General features: G+C 48.2%; 1 protein-coding gene and 1 long non-coding RNA gene across 22 annotated transcripts in view; one reads left to right on the top strand and one right to left on the bottom strand.

The window, feature by feature from the left end:
• COL6A3 (collagen type VI alpha 3 chain) overlaps window positions 1–4,326 on the top strand; it is a 63,124-nt gene extending 58,798 nt beyond the window's left edge. For all 12 annotated transcript variants that reach the window (XM_069782115.1, XM_069782116.1, XM_069782117.1 and 9 more), the window contains 2 exons: window positions 3,555–3,725; window positions 3,938–4,326. In XM_069782115.1, the coding sequence (XP_069638216.1) occupies window positions 3,555–3,725; window positions 3,938–3,978 (212 nt within the window). In that variant the 3' untranslated portion in view covers window positions 3,979–4,326. The remainder of the gene's footprint in view (window positions 1–3,554; window positions 3,726–3,937) is intronic.
• LOC104316868 (uncharacterized) overlaps window positions 4,257–26,402 on the bottom strand; it is a 48,504-nt gene continuing 26,358 nt past the window's right edge. For 6 of the 10 annotated variants that reach the window (XR_011324431.1, XR_011324430.1, XR_011324432.1 and 3 more), the window contains 3 exons: window positions 25,633–25,778; window positions 15,654–18,983; window positions 4,257–14,093 (listed from right to left, as the gene is read on the bottom strand). This is a non-coding gene — a long non-coding RNA (uncharacterized lncRNA). The remainder of the gene's footprint in view (window positions 14,094–15,653; window positions 18,984–25,632; window positions 25,779–26,402) is intronic. The other 4 variants (XR_011324436.1, XR_011324440.1, XR_011324434.1 and 1 more) reach the window with 4 other exon arrangements.

Raw genomic sequence — 26,402 nt, forward strand, 5'->3', positions numbered from 1 at the left:
TTCAATCTAGAGCAGAATTTCATTCTCACAGAGCAGGGAAGCTTCCATGATGTGTTTTTCTCCAGAGGGTGCATGTTTCTGCTAGCCCCATCCCACAGGCTAGCCCCTTCTGATCATCATCACATGCCTTGATGATGTTTCCAGCAACTGTTGTTCAGGCTAAAGTGATATTTCATGAACTTGGCGCCATTCTGCCCTGGGCAGATAGTCAAGAAAAGCAACTGAGGGGCCCTGGAGGGATGCTCGCATCTCTGCCTGCCCTGCACTATTCACCACTTTATTCTCTTTTCATTTTCTGCAAAACCAAAGCTTGAATCCACCATGGAAAAAGAGACACAGGAGTTCATGTGCAGCTCAGCTTTTAAAATGCTGGGCATTGGGTCAGGCTCTCGGTTCAGCCTACACCAGGTACCGGAGCCAGGTGCAACACTGAGAAATGAGCTGCTCTCCCAAACGTTAGGGCTCTTTGGGTGCGAAAACATGCACCAGACCCACCTCCCCTTTGAAGCCTTTTAAATGCTGTGCTAACCTTTAATTATTGAATTTTTAGATATAGATTTTTTTATTATTATTATTTTACCGTGACAAAATTAACTGTAAGTGCAACTGAGGAGCCCAGACACATTTTCTCCATAGGATGAATTAAAACCCTGGCTGATGGTGGCTGTCCCCATCTTTTGAACCAGCCAGAGCCAGCCACACCTTAAAACACATTTTAGCCCCCTAGTTCTTGCTCTCCATCAATTCTTTCAAATTTTTGGATAAGCTTTTGTTTCATTTATTGTGTTTTGGGCTTGGGATTTTTGGTAGTGGGGGAGGTTTGGGTTAAAATGCCATCCAGTGGTTCAGCCAGAGGAGTTACAAGATGATGTTTGATGGTGCTCTGAAACCGAAGAGTGGCACAAGTCCACACAGTGTGAATATTAGGGCAGGCGAACTGAAGATTACAATACAAGTGAATTTTCAGCATTTTTCCTGAAGCCAGATCTGCCTCTAAAGTGCTGGTTGAATTTCCCTGTGCATCTGCTGATCCTGAAGGCTGCTTCCACTCAAAGGGGATGAAGGGGGGTGAAAGCTGGGCTGCCTGGATGCCATGCCACAGAGAAAAATTGTATTATACCTCCCATCAGCTGAATGTTTTGATTACTGGTTGGGTTCCTGAAAGGGTGTGCAGGGTTTTGGGTAGAGTCATTCTTGTATTCACATCTGCTGGTTTTCAGTGTTTTGGAAGGCAGGGAAGAAGGGAGATGGACTTTGGGAAAAAAAAAAAAAAGGCATATAAAAAGGCAAAAAGCCTGCCAAAGGCATGGGGAAGCTTTTGGCTGTAGGAGCCCAAAAGCAAAGCTGAATTGGACAGTCTATATTGATTTCAAATTCCAAGGAAAAACGGAGATTAAAAAAGAAATCCTGCTTCAAAAAGCTGCATTTAGAACAGGACAATGGGCAGAAGCGTCCCTTCAGACATGTCTCCTCTCTCAGAAAGGACATATTCCCAGCTCCTCCCATCTAAACAGTAAACCCACTGCTCAAACAAACCACCCAATCTCCGTCATGACCACAGCACGGACCACTTGAGTCTGACCCCTTTGACGAAAGCGCTGTTCTGGCAGTGATCCGTTCAGTTGCTCACAGCACGGAGGGACTCCTGCGTGCAGAAGAAGAGGGAAAAATGCAACTAAAATGAGTGGGCAGAAAGGGTTTAGATGTTTGGCAGGGTCTACCCAGAAGCATACCTGTGGCTGGGCTGCAAGGTCCCTGACACTGGTCTGGGCATTTCCGTGTCCATCCCGGGAGCACCCCGGCCTCGCTGCAGCGTTCCTGGGCTCTGGGCAGCTGCCAGCACCAGCCGCAATTTCCTTTAAAGTAAACCCGTTGCCAGGGCTTTCTTATTGCCTGGGGTCTATTGCCAGACCTACTTTCAAGTTGGGATTTCAGGGATAAGCTTCTGTGCCTTTCTTCCTGTGAAAACTTTAGAAGGGCTTAGTATGCTTTTGCTTTCATTAGGCCCCAAAGAAACTCACTGGCAAATGCACCTTTTTATATATTCATCCTATATCTATATACTCTTTCCTGTTTGTGGGTATGTTGGAGCTCTGTTTCTGGTAGGACAGAGGCCTGGTAAGATCTCTCAGCCCCTTGCAACTAGTGGCCGATTGCTTTTTCTTATTGGTTGGGACAGGCAGAATCATAGAAAAGTGAATATAAAATTATTTTTTACCAGCATTGAGCTCTTGATCTCACAAAATCCTGCCTTCACGTGAGCAATCCGAGGATCACAGCTAGTTCAGGCACCTTTGCTGTTAGCAGAGAGCTATTTCTGGGGGCCCTGTGTGATTTGGAAGGGGGCTACAGAAGGCTTGGGGCTGTTAACCACAATTTCAGACAAGTCTGTTAAGTAGCTTGATTTCTGGCACCTAGTTTACAAAAGGCATGATCCTAAGACAAGATTATCAGAAGATAACTTCAAGACCTGAATTTCCCCAGCAGTCATTGCTGGTGTACTCCATACCCATTGATTTAGCTTTGCTTCTGGAAAAAAAAAGAAGGTAAAGGACCTTTTTGTTCTTAATTTAAAAGGGGGTCCTGATTGCAAATAACCCTCTAGTAAGAGGAATTCCACACTTTGCCTGTCTGACTCCTCCTCATCCCAATTCATTTTTCGGTGCTGGCTGTTAGACTGATTTACTTGTTTGACTGATGACTTATGATTTTTACTCATGCCCAAGGCTGGACAGCAAGAGTTTGAAGACATACCACTAGTAAGAGCCAGCGATGAGCATGATACCAGAAATTTTTGGGATCTGCCCGACTCAGGGCTATGGTAACAAGGCTTTTCCAGGACAAACCGTCATGGCTGATGGTTATGCCGTACTGAGCAGAGGTGGCACGAGCTGCTTCTGCCTCCCCTTGTGCAAGGGATGCCTTGTTTGTGACTTCGTGGTAAATTAGTGGCTAATATCAGAGTCTTTTATTTTCTTTTTTCAAATCTATTCGGCAATTTCATTTTAACACATCCAAGTACTTTGTTATTTTGTTCCTTGCTTACTCAGCAAGGGATGCAGAATGCCACGGGGCAGTGTGTAGTAGGTCCAGGAGCATCTTCAGATAGAAGACCTCTCTTTTTCACGGAAGACAGTATTTTTAATGGGAAAATGATGGTGCCAATACTTTTTCCCTTGCAGCCCAGCCAGTCCTCTCCCAGTTCTGAGACCTGTCAGCTCATTTCCTGCAGATCCAGGGGATTTGCAGACAACTGCTGCTGTGCAACACTCTTCCTTTATCTCAGCATCACTCCATGAATGCATGACAGCAACATGGCTGAGGGCTTGTGGATCAGGGCTGGTGACCTCCGAACAAAGACCTTCTTTTTGCAAACTAAGAGATGGGATTTAGTCACAGGAGACGTGCAAAGTCTATGCTGTGGTTGCCCTTTCCAAGCTTGCATGCCAGCCCTTCTTGCAGGCATTTCTCTGCCATACAAATACATTCAGAGAGGCTGTGTTTCACCCAGGAGTGCTATTGCTGACTCTTTTTGCTCCTGCTTTTATCTGCAGTCACAGATATCTGCCGGCTGCAAAAAGATGAGGGGACCTGCAGGAACTTTGTGCTGAAATGGTATTACGACCCTGAGACCAAGAGCTGCGCCCGGTTCTGGTACGGCGGCTGCGGAGGCAACGAGAACAGATTTAACACGCAGAAAGAATGTGAAAAAGTTTGCATCCCTGGTAAGCAGCATATGTGCAGCTGGAGAGGGGGCCAGCCAAGTCCCAGGTATTTCCAGTCCGGTACATGGCTGGGGTGAGCTTGGTTGTTGTGCTCTGAGCTCCAAAGCAAGTCCTGGCAATTAACTCATTTACACTCCCTCAACGTCCTGCACGGCTTTCCATGTGTGGAATAACCTCATTTATTTTTCTTTTTCTCCACGAAACCTTTTCAGGTAACATCAACCCTGGCGTGGTGACAACAATAGGAACATAGAGCCAGCGACCTGTCAACACATACCTCTGAGACAGCCAGGAGCATCAGCTGTTGCCACCTTACCCCTATAGAAGCTAAGGGTATAGACTACCTTGCACTGTACTATTTCATGCTTTTAACTTCCAAGCAAACCTTGAAGAAAGTGTTTTGCTGCATGACCTACCAATATGGTGCTAAACTGTTTGTGGACTGAGTGCTACATGTGTCTGGGTTATATTGTATAGCTTCAACATTACCAAATATTTACCTAATTGCAGATTGTTATTGTCTCTGAACACGTCTCTAAATTACCCTTTCTTTCCGATTCCGGCATCCTGCCTATCTAAGGCACTGTAAAAATGAGACAAACCCCCCTCCCCCATAATAATTTCACTGCAACTGTTACGTGCTTGCTTTTATTGTTTTCATAACTGAGCATAACTTTACAGGGGAAGCCTTCATGTAAGAGAGTAGCTACTTCTGATAAACAAGCAGTTCAATTTTTCATTCTTCCTTTTTTTTTTTTTTTCTCTTTTTGCTGGATTAGATTTCAAAGTAGATCTCTTGTATGCATTTGTAACATACATGGCCAACCGAACTAGCAAGGAAAAGGAAGCAAGGTTTCCAAATGCAAATGCACTGCTGGGACCAAGGCCTCAGTTAAAAAAAAATTAAATTGTGGTGTAGGATGCCTCTGGCATTCTTCTGATGTTATATGTTTTATAAAATACAAAGCAAAGCAATTTGGGGAGGCAGGGTGGTGGGTGGGAGGGGAATTTTATTTTTATTGTGGATTCTGTGTCAGGAAGTCTATACAAAGAACTTTTAAATAAAGTCTAATGGAGGTTTTGAGAAACTTGTGGTTTTGACTTTGTAAAAGCCATGGTGGGCATCACTGGAATAATTTTCCAGGGTCTGAAAAGCATTTATTTGGAGGGAAATCCCACTGGCCCTTAAAGGGAGGACGGATGTAGTATGCATATTCAGGGGGACATCGCTGAGGTGCTGCCTGTAACCTGGAATTTTCCATCTTGGAAAAAGGTAGAAACTGAGATATCTCAGTTGTGGAATCTCCATCCTGGAAGAATTTAAACTTGGCTGGACATGGCCCTGAGCAACCTGGCTTCAGCTGGCCCTGCTTTGAGCAGGGTGTTGGACCACAGGCATCTGGAGGTCTCTTCTATCCTGCCTGACTCAATGACCCCATGGGCATTTTTGGGTGTCTCCTCTGCTGTCCACAGTCATGATGATTTTTACCCCAGGGTATTCCTGTCCTTATCTGAGCTCACCCAAGGAAGCCAAAATTCACAGAAAGAATGCACGTTTCCCTGCCCCTCCAAAAAGTCCCCCTAAGAGCATGAAGCAGAGGAACTTGATGCCCCCCACGGCACGGGGCACTGCTGGGCTGTGGGGTTGAGGTCCTAAATTCCCCCAAGCCTCAGCTGTGGTCTGCAGGTGGGGGCTGAGAACACCTCCCATGGCCCGGTGGAGGTGCTGAGAAGGAAGACGTGAGCCTTGCAGGCACACACCATAGAAGAGGCAGCTGAATGCCAAAACCAGAGCAGGTCCACAGGGTTGCATTGGTTAAATCTTGAAAAGGAGACCAAGCCTACAATTTAAGGCTTATCCAGTGTCTTTCTCCGTGGGTCAGGGTGGGACTGTCATGAGGAGAAAGCAACCTGGTGCTCACCTGCCCCATACTTTGGGGTGCTACTTTCCGAAGCACTTCAGGTGGGTCTTCAAGGACCGTGACATGAGACACTCCACGTGTGTCGTACATGATGCCTTTGAAAGCAGCTGTCCCAACAGGACAATTTGCCTTCTGTAACACTATTTACAAGGCTAAATTAAGCTGGCCAGGCGCCTCAGGTTCCCCATTCAATGCTGCATATGATCCACAGGGGTCAAAGAGGCACACCTTGACTCGTCCATGTGCAGATTCCTTGTGGCAAGGGGAACGAGTAGGGCTGCTCTGGGCTTTGTCCCTGCAGGGATATACATTTTTAGGTGTCCCAGCTTTTATGCCATTCCTGGCACGTGGAGCAGCCCAGCTCCCAAAATTTCCCATCAGTACCAAGCCACTTGTGCAGGACTCGGGGATGGCAGGGACACTGCTCGACTGGGGATGAGCCGAGCCCTCGCAGCTGTGCTTGCAAAGCTGCGCTGTTTAGTTGGCACCGTCTCTGAGCACATCACAAGGGCTTCTTTAAAAAAGAGGGGAATGGGTAACTTTTTTTTTAATTTATTATTATAATTGGCTCTTGCAACGGCTGCACCCGGCTGTGGCTGCTCTGGAGGACAGAGCAGCCTGCCCTGCCTTTCACCGTGCACAGGGGCATGCCCAAGACCCCCTTTTTTGCTCTCAGGGGGTATAAAAATTGCAGCTAGGTTAAGGTGACCCGCAAATCACCCTTCCCTCCAGCCTCCCACCCCTCTGCAGCACAGAAGAGGTTTTCCCAATGCCAGTGCCACCTCCATTTCCCAGGAAACCTGCTTCCAATGGGCCGTGCAGCGCTCTGGGATGCTAAGGTGCAGCCCGGGTTTTCACAGTGTGCCAGGGGGAGCAGGCGGCTTGGGAAGGGGGCCCCCCATCACCTCCTATCCCATCCCATCCCTGGGGCTGCGGGGTGTTGCAGTCACCTCTCCCAAGCCTTTTAAGGAAGGACGTTACGCCCCGGGCCCCCGGCCAGCAGCCACACAGGGTTACACATGGAAGTCATCTGCAGCTGGGAGCGCATCTGCCAGCGTGGCTGCGGGACCAGACCAAGAGTAAAAATAGCTCAGCCCAGCCCAGCAGAGCCCCAAGCAGCATGCTCTGCTCCTGGCTGCCTATGGTGAGACCCGACATCAGCACCCTGCTGCTCTCGGGGTGGCCTTCACCACCTCCCATCGCCATTTATTAGCACCCCTGTGCTGCAGATCCAGCTAGCACACCCCCCTCAGTCACCAAGTCCCCAGTGTCAGGCGAGGGGGCTGCTCCCCTAATGTGTTTTTTCCTGCAGACAAATTAGCTCTGGCTAAACAGTTCCCATCCCCTTGTGAAACCATTTCTTTGTGGCATCCTAAATGAAACAGAGACACTGTGTTGAACTCAAGATGGATGTGATGGATGTATGTGCTGTAATCCAGAGGACGTAGTCCTTTAAGCAGGACCTATTATGCAGAAATCTGCATCAAAAATGCCCATCACTTTGCTTTGAAAGGTACAGTGTCGGTCTTCCACCCCTGCCTGAGAGCAAGACATAAAAGCTGGACTCAAGCCTAGCATTTCCCCATAAGCTGAGGGCATGTCGTGAAATAAAAGACCTTCACTGGAAGAAAAGTCTCCTGGCGAAGACCTGTTCTGGGCTGTAATGCTGTTCAGAAAGTCTCTCCACCTTTCAGCATGAGCCCTGACAAAGTTGCTGGAGGACATGTCCCATGGTTGGGCTGATTCTCTCAAACCCTCAGGCTGTAGCCTGAAAAGGACTTGCATGCCTGAAAGCCTGCTTTCTTGAGGCACATCAGCCTAATAAAAGATACTGTCACTCCCTATAAACTGCACCTCTCATTGCCAGACCACAACAGCTACATCACTTCTACTAATGGCCAAGATGTCTTGTTAAAAATTCAGTGTCAGTGGAGAGGGTAAGCTGGCATCCTCCTCCTACTCTGAGCTGCTCGCATCTTCTTTTGGATAGGCTTGGCCACATGTTTTAGCATAACTCGCCTGTGGGACGCATGCCCTGAGGCACCCTGAAGTGATGCTATGAAGGTCTGAGCATCGATATAGACAGTACAGGTGGGATATGGTTATCCACATCTGGGCTTGACGTGTCATTTCAGAAACCCTCAGGCACTAGTTACAAGATGCAGGTGGGATCTCCTTAACCTTTGCCATGTCTCCAACCCCACGCAGATATTGTCAACCACCACTGAGCATCTTGACTTGCAGTAGGGGCTAACATTTAGGCAACCAGGACCCATTCCTAAACAGAGGTTTGGATGCAGGAGGGGATGTAGGACTTTTTGTGTCTTCCTCTGGGCAACCTTACTGTGAAATACTCCATGAGGACGGTCATTGGTAAAATAAGGGCTGGTGGCTCTGCTGACTGGGACAGAATTAGCATCAGGACTTGAAGACAAAGCACTAAATCCAAGACTCACTTGGACTTATGAGGGTCTCCAAAGCAGGGTCAACCCGATGTACATCAGCCCTGCAAAGGTTTATCTAACCTGTTCCCAGAAAACTCCAGAGATTTAGGGCAATTCTACAATTGCCCTAAAGGGTGATAGTGGACAGTCCCTGGGACAAGCTATTACATGGCTTTTGCAATAGCCAGTCTCAAATCTCACTTGCTCTAATTGAGAACCAGAGGGGTTTGGATGAACATGCTGCCCTTGGATGCAAGCGAGCTACAAGTTGGCTGGTGAAAACCACAGGGTTCAACACCAGAGCAGAGACATAACCTTTTATGATACTGATGGTATCATAAAAATTAAGGGTAGGACATGTAGCAGAATTAAGCATTGCAGCCAGACCCTTAAATTTAGGATAGCATCAGCATTTAATGCTTGGTTAGGTTCTCTAAATGCTGTAGCTTTGCATTTAATCATAGCCTTCTTGGGAAACCTTTACAAGGAGAGGCAAAGTGGCTCTGACACATTTTATTAGCCAGTATTAAATTTATTACACCAGTAAAAGAAGCCAGTCTAAAAGTATATGGATGTACACATGTACCTGCCTAGCTCCTTTCAGTTGAAGCAGGTTTTCCAGCAACACCATGCCAAAGCAATGCCCTACACTGCAAGTGTTGACATTGCAAGGTCAAGAGTTTAAGGAAAAGGATGTCCTCCATGCCGGGCGGTCCTGGAAATTAGGACTGTATCCAAGTGCTTCAGCATAGATGCAGATAAACTTGAAGCAGCTGAGCCTGGAGAAAAGGATCTTCAGATAATTGAGACATAAGTGTGGGCATTTCCTCGGCCACGGGTCTTCTGTGTGGCCATCACCCTACCCTTTGTCCCCTCCTGCTTGTGAGATGGGTATAATACATCTCCCAACCCTAAAATCATTAAGCCTCTTGAGTAACAAGGACATGATAAGCTGAGATAAGGGGATTTGGAAAATGCTAGATTTTATAGGTGCTCGTTTTCCTTCTGCCTGTGAGTTACAGCCCCTGCATGCCCATAAGCTCTTTGGGGCAGGGTGGTGACTCCCAGGGAGCAGCATCTCACAGGGAGCTCACTGCAAGCAAGCACCATTCCCACGAGCTGGCGTGCCTGCCACCAAGACTGGCATCCCGGATGGCTTTAAATCCCAAGATAATTTTAAACCCATGATAATTTCTCAGCCCAGAGAAGCCACCCACACAGAGCTCCAGCCCAGCAGCTAGGGACCACTCACAAAATGGCAGCAGGCAGCTCGCTGGAAGCACAGACTTTCCGAAAGCAAAACCCATGGCTAAATTGGATGTGGCGGGGGTAAACAGCCCCAGCAAATAGCTGGGACTGTGCTCCAGCTGCGGGATGATTTACGAGAAGGCAGGAGTGGGTCTTTTCTTTAGTTAAACAGAGCAGATCTGAACCAGATGTCTAACCTTTATCTCGACTGCTGCGGAGACGGAGGAGCAGACAGGGGAGAGAGAAAGACGTTTGAGTTTCCATTAGCTGCTGCTCCACTGTCTTCCAAAGTCAGCTCATAAAGAAAAATGAATACCATCAGCCAGGAAACTTTGCTTTGGTGAACTATATGTTTTGTTTCGACCCTTGCTGCTATAGCGACTGTGCTGAAATAAAAGTGCAGCCGGCTGCGATGAACTCATTGTATTACTCTATTAAAATCTGATATTATAAAGATATAACCCCGGCAGATGATTGAAGATTTGCACACAGGCATGGCTTTTGCTGTGACCTCCGGGAAAGCGGGGCTGGGAAGGGCAGGTATAGGGGGAATGAGGGCAGGATGCCAAGGCAGCCACCTTTGGGGATTTTTCCCACCTAGGGAGCAAGTGAGACGCGTGGGAGAAACACGGGCTCTGCCTTGTGTTCCTGGGGAAGGGGTGACTTTTGGCCACCCATGATGACAAGCTTTTGGGAAGGCTGAGCCAAGGGGGGACCACACCATGTGGTTTCACAGACTGGTGCAAGCAATAGGGATTTCCAAACTGAGACCCTCCTAGCTCAGTGCCTAGATGGGCAAGAAAATACCCAAGGAATAGCATCCAGCTTGAACCCCCCTGAAAATTAGCTTCCAAACCTGCGGTGAAAGCACTCCAGTGTGCTGCTAGGAATCTCAGCTGGGATGCGAGTGTCTCAATTTTAGGATATCCTAGTGGGCAAAGGCCAAATAAGCTGTCACTCTTGAAAAAAGGTAGAAATTATTTAAGCGTGTATGCAATTAATATATATGGCTTGTAAATGGGATCTGCAAGATTATGAGTGGTCAATGAACTGAAGTGGAACTGATAGGCCTGAAAAAAATGTTGCTAGGGTCGAAAGCAGTAGTTTGTTATTTCTAAAATACTTGTCTAGTTTTCCAGCAGTGATTAATTCTGCAGATGGGGTGGTTGTCTTGGAGGTTAATGAAAAAAATGAGCATTGCATTAGATTGACTGGAATATTGCAGAGGCCATGACACAGCCTGCTTTGGAAATAACTGGATGGCTGTGGCAGCTCTTCTACAGCATATGTGTTTCAGGCTTCCCTACCCGGCTTGCTGCTGCTTCCCTACTCCAGCCCTTAGAGCATCCTTGTATATACTGATGGTTTAACTACACTGCATGTAAATCTCAGATGACAGCATTACCACTTACTGTCTAGCAACTAAAAGTTCAAACTAGTGCCATTTGGAAAGGAAAGTTAAATACACTCACTCACTGCTCAAACTTTTTTCTCCAGAAATCCGGCAATTTTGTGGCAAGAACGGTTTTCTAAGTAAGTAAAAGATTATCAATGGTTTAAAAGAGGCATTTTGCAGGAGGAGGATTAAGTACAGCAAGCCTGACATTTCCCATAAAATCAGAGCACTGCTGCACTCATGGCATTGCGTTTTGCCCCAGTTCATTTTTTTAAGGCTGCTAGAAACAAGAAATTATTTTGGAAAAGCCAGAGAGCTTGACTGCCCGCTCCTGCCCTGGGTGCTGGGGTCCCCTCAGGGCTCACCAGGTGAAATGCCCAGCTCCCCGGAATCCTGGGCTGGCGGCTCTCGGAGTTATGCAGGGGTGGATTTTGGACAGACTGGCTGACAGTTTGACATACAGCAAAAAGTTGCCAGATCCTGAAGCCATTTCCAAAATAATTACTCAAAATCCCCACCAACCCCAGCTGTGTTGTAAGAATGCTTCGTTTTCTCCATGCTTTCTCATCCTCCGCCCCTCTTCCTTGGGATGCAGACCATGGGCAAAAGCACTGCAGCTCTGTGCCACCCTCAGTGCCATCCCCACGATGGATGCAGATGGTCCTAGACTGGCTCCTTACTGAGTTTAGATATTTTATTTAATGCTCTTTCTCCCCCAGGATGGAAGCAGCCATGGGTGAAAGGCAGAGGAGCACCACCAGGAGCAGCCTGGAAGTTGCACTCCTTCACACCTAAAAGCCTGCGGATACAGAGCAAGTTGTAGCTGTCAACCTGGGACTAAAAGCAGCAAACTGCCCAAAGGAAAACCTAACAATGCAAATGTTACCCTGAAAAACTTCAGCACACAAGCCCACAAGGTCTCTGAGAACAGTAACAGCTCGTTATATAGTGGTATAACACAGACTAAGTGCAGCTTGAGAATCTCAGAGCTCATGGTAGCTGCATTAGCTGGTATCTGCATATTGCCCATAATCTTAGGAAATATGTGCTAATTCTCCTAGCAAGGGAAATTTTAATCATCCTCCCAAGGGAGGCTATTTCTTGAAATAGGCCAAGTCAGAGCATCCTCACAATGCAGCCCAGAGCCCCTTTTCACCCACTTCCCAGAAGGATAGGGCGGATTAAGCTGGGTTTAGCAGCCAAGTGCAAAAATCTTGTTAGTGCTAGAAAAATATCTGCTGTTTGGAAGAGCTTAATGAGCTCTGAAGAACTTGGTATTAAAGCCAGCTTAATCCTGAAAGTGGGAGGCAAGCAAAGAAGTCAGGCATTGTGCCTGCATGGACTCAGGGATGGGGTTAACCCCAGATTAAAGAGCCTGATTTCAGGTTTACCTCCCATTTTTATTGCTTTTTCCCCAGTGTGACCAAAGCTGTATCTGACTCATTTTTCTGCCTCCAACATGGGCCAGCCCCAGCTGCTTTGGGAAGGAGTGTGAGGATAGGGAAATGGATGGGGACCCCTTCCACATCGGGCTTGCAGCACCCTGCAGCTTCGGGAACCAGTGCCCATCACCAGCACATCTCCATTTAACAGCCCAGAGGGCGTTTTTTTCCCCCATTTAGGTTCCATTCAATAGCTTTTTTAATCTCTCTAAGGTGTCCCTGGTCACTTTGACCTGCTTCATCCGAAGCCCCCAGTTTGAGACCTTAGTTTTGGCTGCAGGCATTTGAGCATCGCTTGATTAGGAAGCAGTGCACTGAAAACGGCACCTCATTTCCACCCCTCCTCTTCTGCTACTGCAACAGGCAGTTGCTGGAATGCCGCCTCCTTTTTTTCTTTCTTTTTTAAATTTTATTTTTGGGAATAAAAAGGCATTTTTGTTTGTAGTCCAGAGCCAAACTCATTGCAAAAGAGCAGGCTGTACTCTGGTCAGCCCTGTGCATTGTCCCTACAGCTGTGTTCCATCATAGGGCTGTCTAACGCTGGTGGTCACGTAAAGATGGGGAGGAGAACATCCCCCTTGCAAATTTTCTTTGATAGCCTGTGCCTGTAAGTGGTAAGCTCAGCTGCCTTCCACAGGGGCTCAAGGATTTACCAAACTAGTGCTGTGCTGATCCCTGGGTGCCCATGTCCCTGGCTTCCCTCCACACAGACGTGGGCTCAAATCTTTTCCCAGACAGGTTTCCCTATGCAGGGGCAGCTTCTGACTTGGGGCCTCATCCTGACTTGGTTTGCAAAGCCTCCCTCGCTACCCTGGGGTGCTGCATGCCCCAAAGCTGCACATCCCACTGAGCAACACCAGGCATGTGAGAGGGTGCATGTGATGAGTTTTCCAGCCTCAGCAGCAGCATGGGAGGAGCTGGCACAAGGGGTGGGGGTGGCAGCCATGCCTCCTGGGCACTGCCAAAATCCACTACCTCCAAAGAGCTTTCATCATGCCTTTGCTCCCTTGGCATTTTTCAGCCACACATGGAAATCACCTGGATGTTTGGAAGCTGAGGAGAGCATCTCCTGAACGGCAGGGAGCAGCGTGCACGGCCAGGGCTGGCTTGAGCTGACCGTGCCATGCACGGCAGGGAGAGGTCCAACACCTGTTTGCAAGCCCCCAGCCTGCCAGAAACACAAAAGTAGCTATGAAATCTTGGTGCAGCAGCAAATGCTTGAGTCTACCTGCAGTTCTGGTTTACCATGCAGGTGCAGACTAGAGAGGATGAGTAGAAAGGATTTGTTTCTGCAGAAAAGGCAGCTCCTAAACCGCTGCCTCGTCCTCCCCAGCCCCAGCTCTGTACGTGTCTGTCTGCACCAGAAATCTCAGGAATTTCCACTGCACTGCTCTCAGGAAATCTCTGCATTTTTCACAGACGTGTCTATGAAGGGACACCGATTGCACAAGATGGTCTGAGTCCTGAGGAAGGGAGAGTCCAGAAAAAAGAAAAAAAGACAAAAATCCTGAGTAACAACTCTGCGTGGAAAAAGCAGTCAGAAGTTTGAAGTACATCCAGACCACTGCTCTGGAAATCAAGCTGAAAAATCTTGTGACATCAGGCTCTCTCAGGAGGTCGCTGCTATTTCCCAGCTGTAAAGCCCTGGGAATGTCTCTAGCGGCCCATGGAAGAGCTGGAAAGATACTGCCACAGTGCCCAAGGAGCATTTTGCAGTGATCTTCCCATTGAATGCCATCGCAAGACTCTGGCAGCACAGTATTGGAGAGCACGAAACACAAATAATTCTCCATCAGTCGATTGCTCTGAAGGTCCAACACCTGGAAGTTGAACATGTGCTGGACTGGACAGAGAAGGAGAGAGCATCTTCCAGGCCTCCTTCTGGTCATTTCTTTGCTTCTAAGAGCTCCCAGCACCTGGGGACAACAGGGAATTACGTTTCTTACAAGTGTTTTGAAATAAAACCAGAGCAGGTTTGTATTGCACAGGGATGAGGGTAGTGGGCAGGTCATGCAGATGCAGAGCAAGAGATGCAGGAGAGAGATGGTCTAGTGGAAAGGGGGCTGAGGAGGTGTTTTCTTTGCCTTTTTTATGTACATTTTCTGTGTATCACTACACCTGCGCCTGAGGCAATCTCCCTCTCTCGCTCAAAGGAGTGCAACAGAGATATATGTTGCAAGAAAATGCCTTGGCAAGGAAAGCTGGTGACTGTCCTGATCTGAGCACAGGCCACCACACAGCACCCTGCACCACAATTTCACCCACCTTTGGCCTTGGCCGAGAGCCCTGGCAGGAGCTTTTGCTGCGAGATACAACCAGCACTTCTGGACACCTGATTTCAGGCAAGGCATAAAACTGGTTTAAGAAGATAAATATTTGCATTTTTTTTAAAACAAGCATGCACTTTTTCCAAGAAGTGTTGCTGAAAGTTTATGGATATGTTGGAAAGCCACTTGCAAATGGATTGAGATGGTTATCCCAAGGGAGATGGTGCAATCCCAAGTTTGTCACTGATCACATCCCCTAGGAATAACACCCAACTGCCCCATTTTGGAGGTTGGAAACAGGAAAAAAGAAATCTAACATTAAAATGTACGAGACATTTGTCCAGCCTGCTGAGCAGCTGGAGGATGATGGATACACCACAGACATGAGCAATAGGATGGAAATGAAGGAGAACATGATCAGCCAAGAAAGCAATAAGCGTGGACCCCAAAGGGCATCCAGCTTTTATGGTGTACATCATATCCCCCTACAAGCCATTACAGCACTGTCTAATCCCTCTGGCTCCTGTGAGATGCTCTGCACCTCCTATGAACCGCTGGGATCCCTCATAGTCCACTGGCGTCCCTGGGAGTCATGGTGACTTGGCCACCTCAGACCTTGGTGGCCAGGAGGTCCTCGTAAATGTAAGAAGCTGCCCAACTCCTCCCTGGTTTGATTTTTTAAATTTTTGGTGAGGAGTCTGTGAATGCATGCTTGTTTGCAAAGTTAAAAAGCAGCTTACAGAGGAGCGAGAGCTTTTGCAAACAGCCAGGGCTGTCCCGGCACACCAGAGCCATTTGCTTCCCCGGTCCCTCCTGCTCACCCTGCTGTCAGCCCACCCACCCATCTCTCTGGCAGCTACCATCACTTCCCTGTGCTGGTGATTTCATGCCACCCTGGTGCCATCATTCTGGCAGGAACTGAGGGGGTTACATCTTGCTCAACACCCTCCCACAGGCTTTACCTCCTCACAATGGGGTGGGCTTGAGCCAGACCCCAGGGCCCATCACCCTGGCCTCGGGGCAGCCAGCCCTGCTCCCCTCTGCAGGGTGCAGTGATGCTTTTCCCTCGCACTCCTCCATCCAGCAGCCAGGACCGACCCCAAGCTCAGACTCCGTCTGACTTCTGCAATCCCTTCCCAGCCCCACCACCAAAACAATCTGCCCCTCGCCTACCCTGGGTGTGATGGCACACGGTAGCCCCACGCTTACCGGGCTGGGGCCAGACCCTGACCGTGGCCAGCAACGGGCTGAGCCACGGCTGAGCATCGTCTCTCTGCCTCCCACGCAGATCCGGGACCCAGCGGTGAGCCGCATTAGGTCATCGCTGGGGTGCCGCCAGCCTGACTGAGGAGGGAAGGGAAAGAGAGAAAAGGCAGCACAAGAAAAAGGAGGACTAAAAAGAAAAAAGGAAGGGAAAAAAAAAGAGAAAAGGACAAAGGAAAATATATATGTTTATTTAAAAAAAAAAGAGAAAAGGAAAAAGACAAAAGACAAAAGAAAAAGGAAAAGACTTGAGGCCAAGTCCACACAGGTCTACAGCAACTCACGGAAGGGACAAGGAGTGGGATGGGGACCAGTGCAGGCCACCAAGCCAAGGGAGTCCCTCCTCTGCTGAAAACAGTCTACCTGCCAAACCCAGAAATGGGGGGGAAAAATCACATTACCTTCAACTCCTTTTGAGCCCATATGAAGTGCTTCGAGCATTGCATATATTTTAATACCTGTACAGGCAGAGAGGTCTGCCTCTCTGCCCAGGAGAGGGGCAAATGGGCTGGCAGTCGCCTTTGGGATTTCAAGGACCTCTTTGCTAACCGTGAGGCTCCTCGGGGGGAACAATGGCAGCATGCACTCAGACAATGAGTGATGCAAGTAAATAACCTGCTGTTTGGAAAAGCAAGTGTTTTTTGAAGACCCTGCTTGACCGGTCTCCTCTCTCAGCTGGTTAAGACAGGAGGATGATTTGTGGCCACAAATCCCTGCGTGAGATTTGGAAGAGGTCCCTTGTTGACGTTATGGCTGCTGTCTCTTGCTCTAAGGGCCAGGCTGGTGGGAAAAAAAGGAGAATTTGGTCAACATCCCCAACAACTTTAACACTTGTGCAATCACCATTGTCTGCTCTGGCTCCCACATGACCAGGACCATGTCAGGGAGACAGAGTCCCACGGGAAAGCCTGCAGGGTGGCTTGTCCCCTACCTCTCCACATCACAGCCGGTCCATCCAGTGAAAAATACCATTACATTTTTCCAGAAAAACTGCACAAAATCTGCAGAAATATGCTTCAGTCACAGATGAACTCTATCACCAAAATCCCACGTACTCTTCATTGCTCTATTTGTGCTCAACAGCTATTCCTCTCATCATCTTGTACAATGGCCATGTTTTGTGCCCCCATTCATGACCTGATTCCACAGATCAGCTACGACATGGCCTGATGGAAGAAGCATCATTTATTTCAGTACATCACCTGTACCTTGGGTACTCTGGTACTCCTTACCTCACCTTGTGATAAAGCACTGATAAAGCCTCTTAACCATCCTCTGGGAACTGTAAAAGCATCTACAAGACAGGATTTTATTTGTACTGTTGCTGTGGGAGCCAGCTCAGAAGACACCCTTGGGCTGGCTCATCCTCAGCACCAGGCAGAGTACGGCGATGGAGGCAGGTTGTACGCCCAGACTCAGCAAAGTGTGCAAACAATATTGACAATGCCAACATGGGGTGAGTAAGAAAATCCAGCCCTTGCATAGCTATGGCCATCCCACCTGCGCTGCGATTTTCTGGAAGTGATTTTATTAGCGAGGCAAGGCGGATAAGGAGTCTTTCCTCCCGATGGTGAACCCAGCCCTGCTGATCTCTTGAAAATGTGTGAAAAGCAAGTGAGGTTCAAGCATAATTTAAGCTGTTTCTCATTAGCGTGGGAATCAGAGGCGTGCTGCGGGGAGCTTGGGGTGGAGCGGGGGGCTGGTTCTCCGTGCATCACCCACAGGGATGTTATCCTACCTTAAAATGGGGTGACGGCTACACCCAACCCTGGCAGAATGGGGCTTGCCATCATTCTGCAATAGTGACCCTTCTCATTGCAGCTTTCTCCCCACGCCCGGGGGTCCAGCAGGGACACCCTGACCTTGTAGCTCATCACCCAGGGCTGGAGGCAAAAATATCAGACTCACAGGCAGCTTGTCATCACCTCCTGAAGCCCCTCCAATGTGCCAGCACCAGGGCCTGGAAAAGCCAAACCCTGTGTGCGGCAAAGGGTCAGGGCAGGACACCCAGGAGAAGAGATGGGAGGGTGGGGACACGGAGAAGGGAGTGGAGCAGAGATGGCTTGGAAGAGCAAAAAGGAGGAATGAGAAGCACGATGTGAGTGCATCGGCCAGCTACCGAGGAAGGGAGATGCATGACCCAGCGCATCAGCCTGTTTGTAATCAGCCCAGTGGCGGTAGCAGCCCGGCCGCCCGGGACATGCACAGCGAGCTGGAAATCTGCTGGAAAAGGGCTACAGGGGAAGTCTTGTGCTGACGCAGAAAAAGATTTGATGACCCCATGCACCTCTTCCAGCCCTAGGTTTTAGAGTGCCAGAACACATTTTGTATAAAAAAACATGCTAATCCTCCTAATGATGAGCACCATGGATTGCAACCCCAGGAAGCATCACGTACATTCTTGCACTCATTCCATGCAAGTTTCCTCCTGTGTAGTCCCACTCAGAGTGTAAAACCAGTACATTACTCTCTGCATAGGAGCAGAGGTTAATTAGATTGCAATTAAATTGCAGCAGGGGAGTTTTTGGTTAGGTATGAGCAGAGGCAGCAGCTTTGCTGCTGTGCACATGGTCCCACATTACACCGTCAGGCTCCATGGATGCAGTCCTTCCTTCCTTGGGACCACGTGTAGCATGTATAGATATATAAGAGAAACCCAGGACTTGTCTGTCTGCTGAGCTGTGTTCATAGACCAGAACCGGGCCTTTTACCAGCTTTCCATATGGGAAATAAGGAGAGAGCCAAACCACGCATTTGGGAGATGCCAAGGGCTGCACTAGCATCTCCTAAACCTTTTGCAGTCCGGAGCAGGATGAAGTCTGAGGGCAGGCACATCCCTCAGGCTCCAGCTGCAGTGAAGGGCAGGGTAAATGCTATCTCTTTTTCTATCATTTTTAACAACGTTGCTAGGCATCAGAAGGCAGAAACAGTTCAGCAGTTCAGGTTCCAGTGAGTGCAACAGCTCCAGAGACCGAGATCTTCCCATCACCTGCCCTGCTCTGGGGCCAGAAATCCTGCAGGTTTCAGTTCCCAAGCAGCCATATATGTGCAGAGATCAAGTAGTAGGAGTGCCACCTGCTGACACTAGAGATTATATAGCATTGTCTATACATTAATCCCTCCTCTGCTGAGGTCACCTCGCCCGTCTCCAAGGCAGAGCTGTCCACTGTGTCCAGCCAGCACTTGCCTTAGGGAAGCACTGCTGGTGATGGTGATGGTGGTCCTCACCCTCCTGGCAGGAGAGGACAACATCAGCTGCTCTGATTTCGGACCCATCTGCAAGGCAAGGGGAGGAAGAACTGTAAAATGGGTTTTATTTTTGGAGGGGAACCACCATGCTGCAAGCACCTCTTGCCAATATGCCCAGTTAGTGGTAGAGCATTTTCAGGGCCTTTTATTTGTAGCTGGTGGCTTTGTATTTTTTTTGATATAGAGAGGCGGAGTGACTCTCTGGAGAGGCTCGAGGGCTCACAAGGCAGTGCTGAAACCCTATCAGCATCTCCCCACAGCGTGGGGAGAGCGAACCCTTGTGGGGTGGCAGCGAGAGGAGCAACTCTCTGTTTAAAATGGAAAATGTTTTATGACCCCTTCTTGTAAGGCCAGGTCCTGCTGGAGGCTCACTATGCAAACCCTTACTGCATCCTTACAGCTTTTACAGACTGACTTTTTAGAGGGAAAGGGCAGCAGCAAAGCCCTAGCCCATTTTGACCCCAATCATGGTCTGGTCCTTGCAGGGCTCTTGGCATCTGGGGAAGCTTTCGGGTGTCAAATGCTGGGAAAGGGATGAGTGCTCGGGAGGGAGGAAACCTCCTCATAGCCCAGATGCAGCTGATGCAGCCCCAGATGGATTCAGACCCCCATAAATCATGAGCAGCAAGACCCTCCCTGCCCAGTACCCCAAGGACACCCAGGAGATACACCTTTTCCAGCGCAGCCCCAAGCTGCTTCTCTTTGAAAAGCAAAAAATACATTAGGTTGGACTCCAAGTGATTCAGATGGCTAGCACTTATTTTATTCAGTTGTCTCATTTTCCTGGCCACAAGCTGCTTTCGGGAAGCTATTCGCAAAAATTACATATGATCTTTTTTTTAACTCACAGTCTGCTCATACCATCCCAGTCATTAACCAAGCCACTAAACAAGCTTTGATACAGCCCCACACTGGATGTCCGCTGCAGCCCTACCAGCGTGGCTAATCCTCAGGAAACAGTAAAAATAAGCCAATAACCCATCCAGCACTCTAAGCCCTTGTCTTTGTCATTTTCCAGAAACTCAGGGGTTGCTACCAGCTGATCCAAGGCAGAATTTCTAGTAATTTCCTCCAATTAGTATCTTTTTCCTTTACTTCATTTACACAACTTTCTGTAGAAAGCTTTACCATACCATGTGGCTTCTCATGTTTTACAGGGACAGCCAAACACCTTCTTGAAACAGCAACCGACTGCCCAGGCTGGGCTTAAAGAAACTCCGTGCTTTCTAGTAATACCTTAATATGGGAAAAACTTTGAGCTTTACTTTAACTTTGCCCCCTCTGATTTCCTGGTGACTTTGCCATATGAAAAGACACAGCAGAGTCCTTTGCTTGTCCAAAATGCCTCCCCCACCTCCCAGCAGCACGGGATTGACTGCTGGGCTGAAAATGTGTCCTCAAAAGCTTTGTTATTTGGCTGTTTTCCCTGTCATTTTTCACAAGAAACATCCAGGCGATATTTCGCAGCAAATAAAACCAGGCGTGAGAGCCCGACTTTCCTGGCAGCCACTCGGGGCGTGAAGCTGGCACGTAACTGCACGCTGCTGTGCTGTGCTGTGCTGGAAAAAATGTCCCTGTCCCACTTGTGAACCAATTCAAAGCTGAAAACCTTTATCCTCCCTCTCCTAACCCTCTGGACAGGAGAAAACAAGTTTTTCTATAAAACCACTTAAAAGCAAAAAATTAGTGAAAGCCTAAATATCCCACTTACTTCTCACAGGGGCAGGAAAAAATCCAAAACCCGGGGAGAGGGGTGCAATCCAAACTGGCTGGCAGCAAGGTTTCTGAGCTCCTTCCTCACCACAGACACAGATAAGAAGCAGGTAAAGCCCAGCACACAGCACACAGGGAATTATTACCAAGGCCAGGCTGATGGGTGAAGGAGCCAAAGACATTCCTGCTTGCTTTCTTAATTTTTAAAAAAGTTCCAACTTGAAAAAAACCCACCCTTTCTGGAGGATTCATCCCCTTTGCTGGGGTCAGCAAATGCACAGTTCAAGCCACCCCACTGAGAGCCTTTTTGCAAGGGCGCATGGGGAGAGATGAGCTTATTTATCCCTACAGTGTGAACCCTTGACCACAGGCTGACTCTGATATGTCCCAAGGAGGGAGAAAAAAGCAGAGAGCTGGCACATGGCCAAAAGGCAACAAAATGAATGTGGTTGGAAAGTGGAGAGATCTGCATCCCCTGGAGAAGCCAGGTTTCCTACAGCTCGTACCAGCACCAGGGAGATGTGGGTTCTTCAGGAAAAAGCATCTACAATAATGTGCTGTGCTGAGTGATGGTGGGGGGACTTCAGAAGGCATACCTGGAAACCATCACCATAGGTCTAAATATCATCCTAAATATGCAGCTCCATTCCCACCATTACAAAAGATCCTGTATCATACTGCTGAAAAACTGCATTTGCATTCTCTGGTTTTTGGGATAGACTTAAGCTTGCTAAGCCCAGCTTTAATGTTATCAGGTGTGTAACAGAGCACAACAGTCCTGCAAAGTTCTTTAAAATTCATTAAAATCCTCAGAGGAGAAGGAGCCATGTGGGTGCTGCTCAGTTCCATATTCGCTGGGCACCTACTAAGCCAGGGCTGACAAGTGTCACTAAAACACATCAGGCTTTGACCCAAAATCCCATGTGAGGGCAGAAGTCTCTCTCCTGACTCCTCTTTTTATCATCCCACTTTCACATACAGCCAGCAGCTACCCCTTCATCTTCACTTACACTATCATCAAACAGCAGCAATGATAAAAAGTTATTTCCACGGGCAAGAGCCTGATGTTATTTTGGCAAGGGGAAAATCACTAGGGTGAAAAACAAGGACCTGAGAAGTGGTGTGGGTTGCTGGAGAGGTTGGCTGGAGCAGGCTGTGTGTGCTGCTAGAGCAGGGTGGGCACGGGCACGACGCTGGGGCTCCCCGTGCTGCCAGAGGGAACAGCAATGTGGCACAGAGCACCCACTCACTGTTACAGAAAAGTCCTCGAACAAAGGTTCCTCAGGAACAGCTCTGTTATGGGATGGAATGGGAATAAGTGGGCCATTAAAAAAAATTAAATTAAATAGATGTCAGCTTGTTAGATGCTTTGGAGAGTTCACTCATACATGCACCCTGCACCCAGGCCACACACACTGCCCTGGCAATGCTGGAGCTTGCTCAGTGGTCCACATCCCTCCACTGGGATCTGGGACCTCCAAAGGCAGGGTACATTCCCCTCAGGCACACAAACAATGGGGAAATGTGTGCTGGTTGGCCAGGCAGATGACCAAGAAGCCATCCTGCTGTTTGCTGTGTATTTTTGTTGGTGAAAGAAGTAGCTGGTCCCCATCCTGGTATGGATCTGGAGATGAGCCAGGGAATGAAGTTTGCATAGGAAAAGATTCAATTATTTAATTCAGTTCTTGAATATTCTGAAAATGAACATGGGCTGCCAAATCAAACAGAATTAAAACACTAGCACAAACAGGAGGGAAAAAGTTAGGTGAACTTTTTGATTTATATGCTGGCTGAAAGCCTCTCCCTAGAGTTGCCTTTCATTTAAGGCTTTTAACAGTTTGTCTCACCAAGTGAAGACAATAACGATAGTGCTCACGTGTTGGGATTTTTGTGTTTCCCTTTGCCTTCCTGCTGGCACAGGACACCACAACCCTTGCTCACACTGGTGGTGAAGGATCAGTCTCTCATGCTTAGAAAAGGGACAAAAAGAGGAGGAAAGGAGCAAAAAGCAAGATTTCTAAGATTGATCTAAGCACATGGCATCTCCTCCACGTGGCTCTGTACCCCCACTTAGACCCACACAGGCAGCCTCTGCGCTCTTGGTAGAAGAGGATGCTCTTCTCTCCTCATCTGTCATGAGGCTCTTGGAGAGGTGCAAAAATCCCTGCCTCGTGATTTGCCACCCTCCACCATCCTGGTGCAGTGCAGCAATGTCCAATCCTGGTTTTAAAGCACTAGTACCTTATGTACTAGCTGCTTTTATAGCACCTTATGGTTCAACTGCATTTTTCACTTCTTTTGCTTTTGAGATTAATGAGTTTAAGTAGTTTATTTTCCTGGTACAAAATATTCACCACAAAAAAAAATCCCCAGAAGAAAACCAATTCTTCCATTTATATATTTACTTTTTGGCCAGATACTTCCAGCCTTGCAAAATAAAGTTTCAGACAACTTGGGTGGGGACTATTTGCTGTTGTGGCTTTGTGCAGCCCCGACCACGCACAGGGACATCCTACCTGGTGGCTGGCAGGGCCACAGGACCTACCTCTGTCAACGGGATGGAAGAGCTGATGTGGCTTGATCATGGTGAGGACCAGGCAATATCAAGACAGCTACGTAACTCCTTCAAATGAATGACAGCCAAGTAGATACCAAAAGGCAAAACCAAAGTGTAGGAGGTGGATGGTGAGAGGCACGATCTGCCTCTGTCTGAAGCAGGAGCATGGTGCTGCCGATAGTGCAGTGAGCACCTAAGCAAGATAAGAAACCTTCCCCCAGTTCAGCCTCCACAGTCTAAGGGATTGGTAGCAGAGAGTAAGCTGTCCAGGGAGGCAAGGCATGAGCTAGGAGTGGGGTGACATGGATTTTCTGGGTCCCTATTCGGGACCAGCTTGCTGGACTAAAAGACGCTTGGCCCCTCACCAGCCTGTGTTGCCTTTTCTTTCAGCAAAACCAGGGAGCTTTCTGCAGCATTTTCTGTGGCTTGAGCTGAGCTCAGCTGGAACCAAGCCACTAGAAGAAGCAAAAGTGTGACCTGGTTTAATGTGAAAGTCCCAGGACAGTGTTTTTAGAAGCCTTCCATCAGTTTGTAGGAAAACATGAAGAAAAGGCAGAGAGGAGTGACAGCAGGTCCTGGGCTGGCGCCAAGGACTGCTAGCATGCACCACACGTTCCTCCAGCCATCTCCAAAAGGACTCTGGAAGAGCTCAGGGGAGCCATCGGGGTGGTATGTGCAAGTGAGGACACACTTGTCTTAAGGCCTTGGCATTCCCCAGCATCCCTCTCAGGGCACAGAAAGGACAACAGCTCTGCTTCTCCCAGGCTAACATAACCTGTGTGTGTGCATCACTAGGGAGAAAAGACAGCAGGGCATTTTTAAAATTTTTTTATTTTGCAGCTGGGCTAAGTCCACCATAAGGGTGCAACCACCGACATAGACTGCAAGTTTTTGGAGCAGGACTGTCTCTTTGTCCTGCAAGTGGGTTTCTGCACCGGCTTTGGGGTGCTCCAGTACTGTCCACCAAACAGCAACTTCCCATTTCCCTCTTGGGACAGAAAAGGAAACCACATATGGTGAGGGAAATTATACCCAAGGCCAAAACCAGCCTCATTAACAGAAGCACAAAGAAGAAAACAGCTTCACTCACAGCTTTGAGACATGCCTTTGCTAATTACTGTAAGGGAGAGTAACTATTGCCAGTGCCTCTAGCAGGCACCGCTGTTTCTGAAAAGCGTGTAAATGAGTGCTGTATTTTTAAAATATATATAAACAGTGTCTCAGTCAGCTATCTCTAGAGTCAAAGTAATGCAGAAGTGAGGTATCTACTTTGTCGTCGCCATCATTTCATTATTGCTACTGAAGTCTCCCAAGCCTGCACCGTGCTAGACACCAGCTGGAGTTCCCGGACTAGCAGTTCCTGTTGGACCCAATTCACAGAGTTTGTTGACCAAGCGGCTCTGAGATAGCACCCAGCTGACCTGGGCAGCTTAAGAATAACAGACATTTCCCCGAGCCTGCATGGCCTGGCTGCAACAGTCCTTAAACAACCGCCCATCTGCATCTTTAGGGGCTCCCACCCTCCGGCAACGGGCCAACTGGGACTGGTGGATCAGGGCAGAGGTTTCTGGGCCAGCCCAGAAGAAAGGTTGCAAACACCCTTTGCATTTGCCCTTTGCTCTTGCTGCTACTTCTGACCAGTACTGGGAAAGTGCTGGATGGTTCTTGGCCTGCTGAAGAGAAACAGCTTTAGCCTGAATTTTGCCCAAGGTTGCTCATTTTCATCTGCAGCCTGATGTGCAAAAAGCTCTCCTATTTCAGATGAGATTCTTCATCATTTTCTTCAGCCCCTGAACCTCTCACACGATTGCATTGGCACCGAAGCCAGAAAAGTTTAGTCATGGCCTATGTCCCTCCTGTGCCAAGGAGGACAGAAATGAAAACAACCACGTTTGAAGCCAGTTGATGGACTGAATCCCAGCCCAGAGTTAACAAACTAGACAGACATTCACCCTAGGAATTTATCCAGGCAAGAAAGCATTAGCCACATGGCTACCTTCTCAGTTAAATAAAAGGAACCTCTGATTCCAAAAAACTTAAGCTTTCAGGCTAATGAGCAAATAGGAAAAACCCACAAGGTGAGGAGTTTGAAAAGAAGTTTGTGTTATCAGGTATTGCCCAAGCACACAAGATCTGAGCCCTGCCTCAAGGAAATGGAAATGATCCTCCCTCCCCGCAGCAGCCAATGCTGGAGACCTCGTCTCCCTCTGCTCTCCTGCCCCAGTCTTGCCACCACCCCTCAGGAAGCTGTGCTTCCATCTCTGGCTGCAGCCTTCCAAAAAAAATGAGTCAAACCTCAGGAAAATCATGATGTTACCTTAAAATGAGGGGGTTTTAAAGAAAAACTGGCGTCATCTTTGTTTTACTGATTCCCATGGTTTTTAGGGGTTTCATACTGAAGCTTACCTGTGAATCCTTCCCCAGGAGGACTGGAGGCTCCCCACGAGCTGGAATTTCAGGGCAGGCCCCAGACCTGTGGAGCTGTATATTAAAAGTGGGCAGCTCCACAATCCTAATGACCACTACAGCTTTCACTCTTATTTTTCCTATTTCTGAAAGAAAAAATAAAGCAAAAGAAAAAACCCATTAAATGTTCCCTTGTTTTTAAAGCAGAAATTCCTAATTTGACTGCTGACACCATCTGAACCAGTCTCTGCTGCAGTTATTGCTCAGAGGGTGCTGAAGTGAAGTCTACCATGGAGCAAGGGCAGACAAAATTCAGGCCTCCCAACACTAAAACTCACTTTTCCACCCTCCAGCTCCATGCCCAGCTTGGCAGGGTCATGGTGCTGGAAGACGCAGCTGCAAATGTCCATTGCATGAATCGGGACTAGACTTTGCCCCTTTTTTCTGCTGAAGAACCATGCTGACTTTGTATAATGTGTGTATATGTATCTACACCTAGAGACATATAACGTGTTAAATCTAACTTCAGTAATCAGGGTTGGATGTACATGAATGACTCCACTGATTTTTTTCTGGAGCATATATCCCTGTTCCTGATCCCCGATCTTAAAATAAGTGGAACAATAACACGAAAGCAGCTGCATGCTCCCTATTGATCCTGACATCCCTGCTGCTGCTGCTTCTCTGCACCCTGATAGCAGCAGCCCAATCAGAATTAGATCTGTATCTCTTCTGATTTGCTTGTATTTTACTCACACATTCAGGACAGG

The sequence above is a fragment of the Haliaeetus albicilla genome, chromosome 4 (genome assembly GCF_947461875.1).
Source record: "Haliaeetus albicilla chromosome 4, bHalAlb1.1, whole genome shotgun sequence".
In the NCBI taxonomy this organism is placed as follows: domain Eukaryota; kingdom Metazoa; phylum Chordata; class Aves; order Accipitriformes; family Accipitridae; genus Haliaeetus; species Haliaeetus albicilla.